The sequence below is a fragment of the Sinohyriopsis cumingii genome, chromosome 6 (genome assembly GCF_028554795.1).
Source record: "Sinohyriopsis cumingii isolate HCF-2022 chromosome 6, ASM2855479v2, whole genome shotgun sequence".
In the NCBI taxonomy this organism is placed as follows: Eukaryota; Metazoa; Mollusca; class Bivalvia; order Unionida; family Unionidae; genus Sinohyriopsis; species Sinohyriopsis cumingii.
The window spans coordinates 73,232,559-73,247,767 of record NC_142966.1 but is presented as its reverse complement, the minus strand read 5'-3'; the positions used below and the strand labels follow the sequence as shown (position 1 = coordinate 73,247,767).

The 15,209-nt window shown below is 34.5% G+C and overlaps 1 protein-coding gene across 3 annotated transcripts in view; it reads left to right on the top strand.

The window, feature by feature from the left end:
• The first annotated feature begins 934 nt into the window (after positions 1-934).
• LOC149797203 (acetyl-CoA carboxylase-like) overlaps positions 935-15,209 on the top strand; it is a 197,716-nt gene continuing 183,441 nt past the window's right edge. The window contains exon 1 of one of the 3 annotated variants that reach the window (XM_089961889.1): positions 935-1,146. Coding sequence is in view for 1 of the 3 variants with exons in the window: in XM_089961888.1 (XP_089818014.1) it covers positions 1,002-1,008 (7 nt within the window). In the remaining 2 variants the exon portion in view is untranslated. Of the gene's footprint in view, positions 1,147-7,995; positions 8,038-15,209 lie in introns of those variants that run through there. The other 2 variants (XM_089961888.1, XM_089961890.1) reach the window with 2 other exon arrangements.

Sequence of the window (15,209 nt, the reverse complement as noted above, 5' to 3'; positions counted from 1 at the left end):
TTCCCTTGAGGCTAGAGTGGCCCAAGGGGTCCTGTAATGCTAATTTCCCTTGAGGCTAGGGTGGCCCACTTCACTACTGACAGTGTTATTCTCTGATATGTTTGTTTCACTGGTGCGTATATAAAACGGTGTCAGAGATATAAGCTTTCTTTTAAGTGCGTCAAAACAAGTGATAGAATACACGAACTTTTTGACAAGGGGTCTTCTGGTCGAAAACAAACTACTAGGAGTATTATGAAATATTTTATTATCGTTTCTTATGCATACTTTGCTAAAATAACTATTGTTTGAAAAGAAATGAGAGGTGTCATTATGAACACAGGGGCTCGTTACAAAGAAAATCAAGGGATGGGGGTTCTGTGTTATATTATTACAGGTTAGAACCCCCATCCCTTGATTTTCTTTGTAACGAGCCCCTGTGATTATGAAGGGGTTATTATTATGAAAAAAGTGTTCAAGTGTGCCAAAACAAGAGTCACGGATAGAATTTGACCAGCAAATCGTGGAGAAATGAAGCTACATTGCACAGGCACTTGATTCTGGGGAAACTAATGTGTACACTCACCATTAGTTTCCCCACAATCAAGTGCCTCTGCTACGTTGTCATAGAAGATGCTGGTCACTTTAAACCGATCGTCCAATATGAGCATTCTATGTATCAAATTCATGCTTCAAATTACATAAATCATAATTTGAAAAAGAAGCATTCAAACTGAACATTTATTTAGACTTATGAACAAATGTGCGCTCGAAACATGTTCATACTACCATATAGACCACCAGATCGTACTAGTTATTCGGCCTTAATATTCAAAGTTTAGCATAGTCAGAAAACGTTTGTAAACCAGTCTGGCACCAAACTTCGTAAGAACCATGATCCACATATGTGTATCATTTAATAAACAGGCCGGGAACCAGGCTGTCTCTGCGGCGAAGTTGCCAGAATCGTAACGAGACTTTCCAATTGATGTTTACATGATCACGCCATTCTCACGCGATTCATGGATTGTACGACAAGTTTATTGTAGATCCAGTAAAGGATTGAATGTAAAAAAAAAATTGTTTTATAAGTATTATAGCTAAGCAGAATAGATTGCTTAAACACTGATGATATAACAAGTAAGACAAGTATACAGAAAAAGGCAGGTATGTGCATTTTTTATGTTTTCGTGTTCATGCATGGCATTAGTGCCCATGGCCATGTGATGGACACAGGTCACCACTGGTGACCACTGCTGCTGGTCATTGACCGTGGGTCATTTGGATAGACAATTGTCCATAACAATCGCCCGTATTTGTTTCTTTCATTTTTTTACTTTATCCACTGGAGCTTATGGATTGGCTCGTGTCGTTAACACGCACTTGTAAGTAACGTTACGAACTGTTTCTAAATACTGGACATCGAGTTAAATAATGTAGAGACTATAGTACCCTCCATGCCCTCTAAAAGATAGTACCCTCTAAAAGATAAATTGCTAGACTGCCTTGAAATTACCTTGAACCCCAGGTCGTATTGCAGGTCACTTGGTTGAAATGACACGTTTTCGGTGTGCATGAAAGGGTGGATCTTTGCTGTAGTCGTTTATATTGTTTCCATCTTTTTTGAGAGCATTGTTTTCTGAAACTCAAGTGGAGGACCCCTCGCCCTCGGTTCCAGAGTAATTTGTACCAAGAATCGGTAATTTCAGCAGAGAATGCCCAGTTTAATAGTTTTAGAAGGAAAAGGTAGGCATCATTTTTTTCCACAGAACCTTTAGGTTCAGAATAATTTTCTTAAAAATATAAAATGTGCACAAGTTGCATGCATTTTTAAATGTTACAGTGGATCAAGTTTTATCATACGAAGAATTTAATTGCTAAAAGAAAAACACAGTATTTGTAACTGACAATAAAACTTAGACTATGTGATAAATTTACTTTTTTTAAGCAAAACTATTTAAGAACATTCATAAAAGATCATTTTTCAAGAAACTCCCTACATTTCTTTAAGTTTTTATATGCAGTGCTATCAGAATTTATGATCGGGAAATGTTTTGAGATACAATATATTTTATTTGATGCTAGTAGTCTAGTTAACATAAAGAACAGATCTTGACAAGCTGTTTATCCATGTGACACAAGTTAATACCTTGCTTCACATTTTGTAAAGCAGATCAGAGATTACTGGGATATTTTGGGTTGTTAGAGTTGTTGTGATCATAAGCATACTTATAGTGTTGTTACTTAGGCTATTGGACAATTCGGCCCAAGACAATTCAGCCCAACTTGGACCGAAAATAAGACAATTCGGCCCAACTTAAAAAACAATTCGGCCCAACTCGAAAGACAATTCAGCCCAATTTTATAATACAACTGACAATAGTTTTAACAAGTATTTATTTTTAACATATATTTTGACAATTCTTATATAATATGTTTTTACCGTATAGTTCAAAATCCTTGCATTAGGTTACTTAATTATTCATTCTCATTTTAATTAGTTTGTAAAATAGAATAGGTTGAGAATAAAATTTGAAACATTTGGTGAACTAGATAAATGTTTTCCGAAGTTATAATGGTTACGAGCTTTCTGATATCTTTAGAAAAACCGTCCCAAATACAAATATTACTGTGGAGAAAGGACGTCTGATAAAAAGAAGTATGGTAGAGATGGACGTGATGCTTTGGGAGTTACGTAGACAATAATGAGATGCATCATATCTCCTGTGGAAGAAGGTCGATTTAGTTAGGCACATGCCCACTTGGTCTCAAAATCTTAATTCTCAAGCAAAATACATACGTTACAAGAGATCTTCTCGTATTTGTTATGATTTACGTTATTTGTAAATCATAACAAATACGTTCAAATACGAGAAGATCTCTTGTAACGTATGTATTTTGCTTGAGAATTTTATTAATGATACCGGGAAAATGGTTGAAAATTGCATAATTAGGTATTTTGCGATAATTTCACATAAATTTAATTCAGAACATTGCGTTCTGCTATTATGAATTACAAAAAAGACTCATATTTTAAATTTCATTTAAATTGATAATAATGAATATTCAAAATATCAAAAATATTTTAAGTTGTCAAATTAATACCATTCTAATCATAACAGTTTCCGATTCAAAATATAAGCACGAAAGTTTACAACGTGTATGCCTTTTTAGTCACTCCAAAAATATAACATATGTATCAGATACATACGACAAAAGACTGTTCATAAAATCTGTAATCGTTTTCACTCAGCTTTCTTGGTTTCCTTTTGGTCATAAAAATATGGCATTCATATATGAAGCAGTGTTACAATCTGAAGCCTAAAGTCAAATAAATCTGAAGCCTAAAGTCAAATATATTAGTATAATATCTCATGTACGCTGTCGCTACTCTTAGAAAAATGTAAACGTATTCTGTAGAATATTATCTGTTAAGTATTATTATTTGATAAATCAATTATAGATAATTTGACCAGACTATTTAAATTGAGAATGTCGTTGTACGGATGCATATAATTTTTTAGCATATAAAAATAAATGTAGTTAAGTATTTTAATTAGAAAGCGCAATATATGTTAGTTTGTGTTCTCTCTCTCTCTCTCTCACACACACACACACACACATCTTACATAGTATCTACTTGCTGTTTGAAGAAAAATATCTTTATACAACTATCGCAAAGTTGGGCCGAATTGTCTTTCGAGTTGGGCCGAATTGTCTTTTAAGTTGGGCCGAATTGTCTTATTTTCTGTCCAAGTTGGGCCGAATTGTCTATAAGTCGTTACTTAGTGAAGAAATTGAGAGAGGTCCCAGTATTGAACATTATGGTTGTACTTCTTTGGAGGTATCCAAGTTACTGTGTGATATAATTTTTTATTTGTTTCTTTTCTTTTTCATTAATAATTAGAGACCAGAAATATGTAAATGGGTTATATTAAAAATAATCTGTATTTTTGGCAGAAATATATAAATTTATCAATATATACATGATTAATTACTACGCTTTTATATTTTTAAAAATATTATGTACACAATGATTTCAAGGCCCCATCATTGGCATCATTACGATTATGGTTTTAGAAATAGAATAAAATACATACAGTTGCAAAACAACTGTTGTCTTCATTAGTCCAAGCACCCTGTCCTTAGTTGGTTTCTAGGTGGCCTGTATTTAAAAATATATTTTAGCATTTATATTTTATACAATTTATTTTTTTTATAAATATGAAAAAGATCATTCCACAATAAATTTTGTTGCTTGACCCAGTATGTATAATAATTCAGGATAAGGTCTTTACAGTTGGTAGACTGAGTTTTGCCATGTTTCCATTTGATCTCAAGATTGAGCAATGAACATTTTAATTTTTGCACCATTTCTGCATCTTCAATTTCATATTTTTAAGTAGGCACATTCCCATGATGCCCCTTGCAAACTTGCTTGCATTGCTAACTCACCTGCTTAGCTGCACCTTTAAAAAAAATCTCATCACCAGGTGCCCCTCTAATTTCCAATCAGTCTCCTCCAGTATTCCAAGTCAAGTGCCCATCAGGCATGTAAAAAATTTCAATTTTGACTGTGAAAATGTTGTTCATGTTGATGAAATACAGTTATTTATTTTCAAGTTGTTGAAAGACAAGTACATATGTTTTTCCCCATGTATGAACCATACCCTTATAAAGATTGTCTGCTTATTCTACCAAAAGCTGTAATCTTTGTGTACAAAGCGAAGCATGTGACCTATTAATGGTGAACAGATTGACTGGGTTAACAATGATTAGTGTTAACTTAAAATATATGTGATTTTACTGGCAGTAGGATGAATGTCATTTTATAATTGAAATCTGCTTTTGAAAATAACATATTTTTAGAAATTGAAAAAAAGAAAACAGCTTTTGCATGCGTTCTGTTCTTGCATTACAGAAACTAGCCTTAACCAGTCTACTGGGTACAGGAACTATTCGAGCAGACATTGCAAATGGTACAATGACTTGTGGCTGGGTAACGGGGGTTAAGGCTAACATATATACACAACAGGCTGTTAATTTATTACCTTATTGTTATAATCTGGACAGTTTAGGCCAAATTCAGGATGTTTTTTTTTTTCATTGTTGTAAGTAATAAATGGATCTGATCTTGTCCTTGATTGCTTATGAGTCTTTGATAAAAATCTGCTCTTGTTTGGCATCAGAGATATAAAGAGGGAAGACTGACCAGATAATTATATAGGCAGAAACACTTTTCCTTGTTTCAAGTTAAAGTTTAATGCATAATAATTAAATGGTCCCTTGATCACGCTTACAATGCATCACTGGTAAAACATATTAAGCAGCACCTATGAACAACATCAAAAGTGTGCAGATAAACTGTATAAAGCTAGTCATGCTTCACTGAGTAAGGAGGACTGGGATAGAGCAATTGGACAATGACTGACATAGACCATGAGGGAAACATTGCTTTACTTAAAATATTTTGGCACTTTACAGTTTCATATTTTACTTAGAGTTAGATTTCTAAAGAAAGAGTTTCCTGCTCCACTTTGTAATTTTCTCTTCCTATACTTCACTGCACTTTCAGAAGCTGGTATTGTCTGGTCTTGCAAAATTCATTTCCCCTATTTTAATAGCTGCTAAAAATAGAGTACTTAAGATTAATTCAAGCTGATCTTTGGAGCACATGGGAGCAGTCATTTCGGTTAGCTGTGTACTTAATTCATGTTCAGTTTGCACAAGTACAATTATTTGGACTCCATGGTCTTAAAATAAGTAATAGAAAAGAATGAGAAGCAACAATATTTATAAAATTCAACAAATACTATTCGAATAATATATTTCACTAGAATAAAAAGTGAAAATGTAAATAAAAAGAAAGTACGGTATTGCAAATTAAAACCCAAATAATCCTAATATTACAGACACATCCTAATGATTAAAGTTCTGCATAAACTTTAGTGGAAATCCAAATTAAATCCAAAACTGAAAGTGTTGATGTGCATGTGGTGTCCTGTATTGTGGTGATGTACCAAGAGTCTTTTGTTGGATCACAATAATACAGTCCAAAAATTGGGTGGCCAAGTGGTCTAAAGTGCTCACCATTATGGATCATTGCCCTCTCATCTCTGTGCAGGTTCAAGTCTCTAGTTCGGGTATTGTGGGTATGTGAGAAACTTCCCAGTAGCTTCTTGTGGGTCGGTGGGTTTTTTCCCAAGGTTTTCCAGGGTACTTCCTCACCATTTATACTGGCTGCCATATTTAGCCTATCTTATGCTGAAAAATGTCATTTAACCCTACAACAAAAGCAACAATCCAAGAATTAAATCCTTATTTAAAATATCACTATAAATTCAAGTCTCTGTTTCCAAGAATGTTATATTTTAAGAGTACTTTTCCAGAGAAGAATCACTTGAATGAAATAATTTGATTAAAGAAAATTCCCATTCAAATCATTTACTGAGCACAAAAATAATATAACTGATTCAGCCTCAAGACCAAGTCTGAATTAAATTGTGCCTAACTGAGCTAGATTATGGCTGCCTTGCAGCCATCTTGAAAATCCTCTTATCACTATGCCTCATAAATAAAATCATATCAGCATGGGTTTTCACCAGAGGTGTCTAGTTGGTCATGCATGAAAATAATTCCCAGGACACCTAATATGGCCACCATTATGATTATCTTGAAAATCTTGTTATCACTACCTATGAATGAATAGTCATATCAGCATGGGGTTTTCTCAGAAAGACTTCTTATGGTGTCTAGTTGAACCTAAATTAAAATGGTGCTGATCTGACATCTAAAATGGTCACCACAGCAGCCATTGTGAAAATATTGTTATTGCTTCTGATCCTGAATGGATGGTTATATCAACATGGGGGATTTGCTAAATGACTTTTCATGATGTTAGTGGGTTCTAAGTGAAAGTGGTTCTGCTCAGACATGCAGTACTACTGCCACAGTGGCCATTTTGAAAATCTTGTTATCAATACTTATCCTGAATGAATAACCATATCAGCATAGGTTTTCACTAAAAGAATTCTTACACTGTCTAGTTGGTTACAGGCTTCTCCATGGATGCCAGAATCAGTGTAAAAATATGCATAGTTGAAATATTTGGATTGCATAAAGGGACCTCTGTGTTTTGTTGACAAATTTCTCTTTTATTTCATCAGTTTCTATGATACTCTTCCTAGATTCCTTCTAGCTGCAACATAAAAATTAAAGAATGACAAGGTGTAACATCACAAACAATAAAATTTATCACTGTTTTCAGTGTATTTTAAATCTTTTGTTATAATAAAAATATTTCATAATGAATGAGCTTTAGTGATCTGATGACTTTTTATATTTCTGAGACAACAATATACACATAATGTACCACAGTAGCCATTTTGAAAATTTGTTATTGCACTGTGATACAAGCAAAACTAGTTTTTGTAAAGGTCTTTTATTCTGAACAAGATGCCTGCATCAAACGTTATAGAATGCTTACTAATATGAGGTGGTGTTGTGATCTTATATACATAGTGGGGTTGAAAACATAGGCTACTGCAGGCCTAAGAAAGGAAAATGGTTTTTCAGCATAAAAACTTGTGTTAAAGGTCATTTTGACTTATAGAGGAAATTAATCTCTGAATGATACATTGAGTTAAAGTTAGATACCTTTAGCAACCATCATCAGTAACTTGAACAGATCGAAGTTAGATGTTGATATGAAGGTCAGGTGTTACTTTAATGCAAACCACAAGAAGTACAGTGGTTTCTGCGTGATAGTTTGCAGTACCTTGATTAAGGTTTGTTGCTGGCTTATTATATTGTAACTCAGTTATCATGCAGTCTATTGGTGCATTTGTGTGTGTGTGTTGCTTTTTGACTGAAATGTTAAACACAGAGTGGACATACACTAATAACATGCTGTTCAGAGTCCTCTTGATATCATATTTGATCATTTGACCTTGATGATGACCTATAGAACATGTTCTGTCAATACAGTATATTAGCACTGGTTGATAGGATGAAAATGATTTGATATATGGAGTACATGGTGTTGAAAACAGACTGTAGGTAAGTTATGAAATAATTGTTTCTAATTAGAGAAAAAATAATTATGAAGGTCATTCATATAACTGAGATCAGTACAGTAGAATATCAGTTATCCAGATGCTATTTATCCAAATTGTTTGCCCAAATGGAGGTTCCACAATCATGTACCACTAAAACCTGAAATGCCCAATTGATAAAGAATCAGTCATTTTGGTGACTGCTATTTTGGACAGAATCATTGTTGCCCAAATTATTTGTTTTTTTGTGTGGGGTTTTAAAAAAAATAGTTTTGATGTAGCTTTAACAAGTATAGTCATATCACTATGATGTCTGCAGTGTGGCATTTTATAGTGATGTCTAGCAATGGGGCATCGTGACGCAGAGATGTAGTATCATGTCCCACCCAGTCACATTATCCTGACACAGCACTACTTAATACTGAGTGCCAAGCAAAGCAGCTGCTAGTACCATTTTTATAAGTCTTTGTTATGACTTGGCTGGGTTTCGAACAGGTGAACTCTAACAGCTAAGGCAGATGCTTGAACCACTTAGGTCACCGGAATGGTCCAAACGATTTGCATATAATTTTGTTTTATGATACTTGCTCATTTGTGCTTGCACTGCAACTTTGGGATTTATAATCAATATGTTTGATTCTCTATTTAACATCAAATTTTATAGATCCACAGCAATATAATGGTTTATATGTAGATGTATAAATCCATATTGTCAGAAATAGTACTTATGTTACTTGAAATGCTCATCCCAAGAAAACAATTTATCAGATGTTACTTGTCCAGCACAGTTGCCATCATAATTTCATAAAATATTTTCTCTCCCAATTTCATTCCAAGAAGCACGTTGGTATTGTAATGTAGTCCATATATATAGATTGACAGACATGTGATACCGAATGTACTCCATTATAAGATGAATCCAGCTGCAAACTGTAAAGACCCAGATCTGCCATCACATAATGTACTGGCAGGTTTGGGTCTCTGCAGTTTGATAGGAGTAATTAGTAGAACAAGCAACATAGCCCCTGATTTGCATGCTCAATATACTATGGCATATCATGATTTTTATTGTTTGCAGTATGACTCGACTATTAAGTGAGTATAGATGTTACTATAATATAATGTGTTAGAGCTCCTTCAGCAATGTTAGCTAGACATAGGAAAGTTTGGTCAGCGATATGGAAGTAGATTGTGTTAACACTTTAAAAGTTCTGATCTCTTTCATAAAGGTAGTGGTGCTTTTACATGTGCTAAATTTCAAATGTCTCTTGAGTTGTCTCACATATCTGTAAATTGGTACACGTTATATGACCCAAGCAAAAACATGTCAGACTGGAACACCAGGGACTTTACCTACCAAATTCCAAATTGTTAATCATATAATAAACTTACGGTGCATGAAAAAGCAAATTTATTCCTTCAGCTGATATTTAACCTCGTATTCACCCTGTCTTCATGAATATAATTGAAACACACATGACAAATGACATTTGCCTCGGGGAAGTCCTTACCTTTAGGCGACTTGCCCAAGAATTATTAACTTCAGAGTGGATGAAGTGTGTGGATATTTGTGTTGGAAACAAGGAATTATATTTCTCTTTGTGCATCTTATCATTTTACTATGTACAGTACAATAGCTGATAAAAGAAATGAATTGGTGTGTTTGTATGTTTGGATTTTTAACATAGCTTTTAAAAAAATTCAGTCATATCACTATGATGTCTGCAGTGTGGCAGTTTATAGTGATGTTTAGCACTGGGGCATAATGCCGCAGACATGTAGCATGATGTCCCCACCCAGTCACATTATCCTGACACCAGGTCAACCAGTCCTAACACTGACCTCTTAATGCTGAGCACCTAGTGAGGTAGCTGTTAGTACCATTTTTATAAGTCTTTGGCATGACACAGATGGGGTTTGAACCCACAACCTCCCATGGTCAAGGCAGATGCTCTAACCATTAGGCCACTGGAGCAGTCAGATGAATTGGTAAGAAAATATTTGAATTTGAGGGGTTGCTTTGAAAACTTCTTGAATCTTGAAAAGGGTTGGTTTTGTCTTTTAAAAGTCTTTGATTTTTTTGTTTTTTTTAAAACTTGAATTTGTACAAGAACCTTGTGTTCTGAGGGAATACAGTGTTAAAAGTAAATGGAATTTATCTCTTTTAAATTCAGAATTTGTGTTTTATATATATTTTCAAAATTTATTGAACAAATAAAAAAAGAATATGGATAAAAGTCTGTGGATCAAATAACATATACATGTAACACAGAGTTGCACCCCTTTGCTAAAGTCAAATTTCAGTACCCCAAAAAATACTGATTCAGAAGTTTTTGGAGTCCTTGAAAGCTCTTTGCAAAGTTCTTGATAAATGACTCTTTTGGGCTGTATGTATAATGCAAAAGCTTCTCCCAACATGAATTAATTGCTTTTATAAAGGTTAGTGACTGAAGTACATTCACAATAGGCATCATGCATGTCCAGGAGTTCAGAGGTCAGCAGTCAGTCATTAGTCATAGAATATCCCAAAATATCATATCAAATTGTCATTCATTTGTTTATGGATATGAAACTGTCCGATAAATAACTCTTTGGAGTAAAATTCAGAGAACACTATATTCTATATCAAGTTTACAGAATTTTCTTTATTGGACAGTCAATAACAATGTTGCTGATGAAACTTAATTCAGAGGTGACTAGGTCTTGTTTAGACATTTTTTCTTTATTTGGGGTCTCATTGACTGAGTTTGTTACAGCCCAACCGGATGAAGGTTGTATTGCTCACAGTTAGCTGGTTAAATGTGGGTAGAGATAGGCAACTTAATGCTCTAGTGAAAAGTCTCAGTAAAGACGTTCTTTGTTATTGTAAAGATTTGATCCTTTTGCTGTACACTGCCATGAAGCAGCAAGTTTACTGATTTTTGACATGACTGGAAGCTTATAAATACAACCAGTTTTGGGGCCTCTTGGCAATGAGCTTTAGACAGCCATGAGAAACAGCAATAGTTTAAATGGGATAGAATGCAGTGTTTTCATGTATCCTTGACATACCAGCCAAAGCTGTATGTTCAGAGTATTCATGCAAATGTACTTGTGTGGAATCTGTGTAGCAAGTCATAGGGATACAATTCTGGTTTGCTGCTGTGACCAGATGATACTTAAGGAGGGAGTCCAAACAGTTATTTTGTTAGAACGACTATAAGGAGCATTGTTGAGAGTGTGGGCTGTATAGCTCTAAAATGTCTGAGGTACTAACTTTTTCTTTTTGAAATGGAGTAATTTGTGGAGGGAACAATTTATTGCATATTGGGTTGAAAACAAAAGACTATGGAAAATTATTGGCTTACCTACTGTTTATGACGTAGAGGGATGCTGTTGTTCTATCTGTAATGTCGGCACCTGCACATTTAAAAGTATATATATGCAGCCTCCCTGCATTTGAACCAGTCTTTCTTCCTAGCTCCTAGGCAGCAGTTTGGAGTATGTTCAATACCATCTACCCGCTGGGGAGTAGGCTAAGGAGGCAAACTTCATTCATGTTTATTATTTGTACATTCATATTTTATTTTTTTCATCCTTAGGTGTTTGAATTTGGGTCAGGTATTTGCACCCTGTATACTTACTATTTATTATTCCAGGAATCATGAAACTTGTTTAGGGACAGCATTTTGGCAAGCACATGTACTACATCCGCATCACAAAAGTAGGTTGCTGTAACACAACATTGTTCACATTTGTATTTGGAAGTTTATTTCTTCAGTCTCTGGCCATGTTTGAAAAAGGGAACTAAATGATAGTATGCATATCTGTTAGCACCACCCCTTCACAACAAAGAAGTTCTCAGTATGCTGCATTTCACATTTTACTGGTTTAGATTAAGTTTTCATAATTAGCTCATGACATTGGGTTGTTGGCACCTTGTATAAATGCATGCATTGTTATACCTAAATCATGAAACTTGGTGAGGATATGCAATTTGGTGAGTACTACATTCTCACCACCAAGACAGGTCACTATGACTTATATTTCATGCTTCACTGGCTTGAGTTCAGTTTTGTTTTAGCTGTTCAAGCTAGAATTAAACTTAAATGATTGTTACATTTCTGATGGTACAGAAATGTCACAGTGACCTAAATTTCACATTTTAGTTGGGTAAACAAATTGCATTCTGCTCATGACCACATATTTTTTTTTTGCTTGCTTTGCACATACTGACCTATTTAATCATAAAAGTTGGTTTGTGGATGCATCTTGATGAACACTACTATCTCATTGCAGAAATGGGTCATTATGGTTCTTTTTGTTTTGCTTTACTGACTTAGGTTAATTAGTTTGCTTGATATTCTTTTTACAGGCACTGTTCATGCAGGAATAGTGTAATTGATGATCATGTGCATTTCTGTTTATGCCACACCCTTACACCAGAAGTTTGTTGTGACTTCTATTTAATCTTGTACTGGTTTAGGTGTAGATTATATTTAGCTCATTGCCACAAGTTTTTGACATACTGCATGTATGCTATCCTACCTAGAATCATGAACCTTGATGAAGGGATGCAGCTTGAAAAGTACTACACCCTTATTGCAAAATAGAGGTCTCAGCAGACTATATTTAATGCTTAATTGACTTTGAATAAATGTATAGGATGCTGTTTACAGTATGTTTCAACTCATGAAATTTGATAATTGGATACATCACTGTTGGTACTAAACTCTTACAACCATAAAAGGTCACTGTGACCTACATTTTATTCTTTACTTATATAGGTAAAGTATTTGTGTTTAGTGTACGACCACTTAGATTTTAGCCTAACACAGTCTCTTTGCTCTTTCTGACTTACTCAGTTTGAAGTAGTAATAAGCACAGTTTATTCAGCAAGTGTGCATTGCATATTGCAGTCGGTTAACTCTGTATTGCACAGTAGGATAGGAATCGGATGGGGTGGACTGCATGCATTTCATGTGAAGCATCAGCTGTAGTGGCCATTCAGGGTAGATTGTAACATTACTATATGTAACATATTTCCACTCTTACACCATTGTCAGATTGTAATGTTACTACATGTAACATATTTCCACACTCTTACACCATTGTCAGATTGTAATGTTACTACTCTTATAAAATATTTCCACACTCTTACTGTAATCAATCCTAGAATTTGTTTCGTTTTAGAGAAATGTCAAACTGTTATGTGCCAGTGCAGGGATTGATTAAGATGAGCAAACATCCTGTTTTCTTATGTTGAAGAAAAATATGAATGTGTCATGTACAAGTAAGAAAATTTAGTGGTGCATTCAGTTAATGGTTTTGTATGCTAGTTACGTAAACTTAATTGTGAAAATTTTTGTAACTTTCAAAAACATGTCTTTGTTTGCCAGTGTCATCTCACCATATGCTATGTAAAATGTCTTTTTCTATGCATTTTTTTTTCCTTTTCTGACATGTCAAACACTTATTTGATGTGTCACTGTTTATGCACTGTGGTCTCATACATTATTAGCAAAGCCTTTTGGTATAGTTTGTGTCAGAACATATATTGCATTGTACAAAATCCTCTTGTCATTTACCAGATTAGACTGCTCTGGTGGCCTAGTGGTTAGAGAGTCCACCTCAGATGCAGTAGGTCACCGGTTCAAACTCTGGCCAAGTCATACCAAAGACTTATAAAAGTGGTACTTACAGCTGCCTCGCTTGGCACTCAGCATTAAGAGGTTTGTGTTAGGACTGGACATCCTGGTGTCAGGATAATGTGACAGCATGGGACATGATGCAACATGTCTGCAGCATGATGCCCCAGTGCTGGACATCACTGTATACTGCCACACTGCAGACATGGGAGCAATATGACTGAAAAATTGTTAAAGCTACATTAAAAATCCAAATCACACACACACACACTCTTTACCTCTTATAAACAACACTTTTAATGTAAAAAGTAGAAGTTGAAATAGTTCTTACCAACATTCTTTTCCATTAAATAGATTGAAATAAAGTGACACTTGTCCTGCTGTGTGAAAGGCACCTACTGATGAACAAATTTTTTTATGACTGTTTGTTTCATTTTATTTTGATTGTAGACTCTCTGTAAGAATCTCAAGCCCATAAAGATCAAATGTTTGTCATTACAGGACTCGCTGTATTGTCAGTAATTAGTCTTATACTGATAATATTCCAAGTATACAAATAATGACCAGTGTTAACATTTTTCATCATTACTTTAATGACTGAAATTTTTGATATTGTGATAAAAACAAAAGTTTTCTCCACCAAAAATTAAAAGACAAAAATTATGACATTGTTTCCTTTTGACCGCAGTTTTGTCAGCATGGGGAATTTGCCTCTCAATCTTGCAACCCTAGGGGGAAAAAATGAATGGCAATTTGTATGAATTGGTGGTCTTTGAAAACTTATAATGCTTGAATAATTAGAGTATGTGAAAAATTATGGATTATGAAAATGTAGTATGTGAAAAGTTAGATGGATTGAAAAACTTTATATAGTATTAGAGTATGTCAGACATCAGAGTACATCGTAGATCAGAAGAACTTATGGAATAGACTGTGATCCATTTGTTATCTCGACTCATCCTAAACCACTTGGATGATGGCTATGAAATTATTTATTCATCCCAGTCAGTTTGGTCCAAAATGAAAATGGTACAGCTCAGCCATGTAGTATGGCTGTCTTGAAATTTCGATCTCACATCCATTATGGCCACTATGGCAGCCATCTTGAAAATCTAGTTATTGTTGGTCCTAAATGAAAATGGTGCCAAACTGATATTAAATATTTTTGCCACAGCAGCCATCTTGAAATCCTGGTTATTTTACTCCTCCTGATACAAGGTTTTCACCATTAGTCTTATTATGATGGCACATTGGTCCTAAAATGAGAATGGTACCAATGTAATGACCATCATGACCAAAATATTAGTCATCTTGAAAATTTTGTTTTTGTTATTTCTCCTGTATGAATGGTTATATCAACAGGTTCTTTTACTAAAAGATGTCTTTTGATCTCAAGTTGGTCCTGGGTAACAATGGTACCAGTCTGAAGAGGAAAAATAATATTGCAATGGGATTTTTAGTCAGAAGACTTCTTATGATATCTAATTGGTCTAAAATGCAAATGGTGCTGCTAGCATGTCGTATAAGGTCAGCATAGTGGCTATCTTGA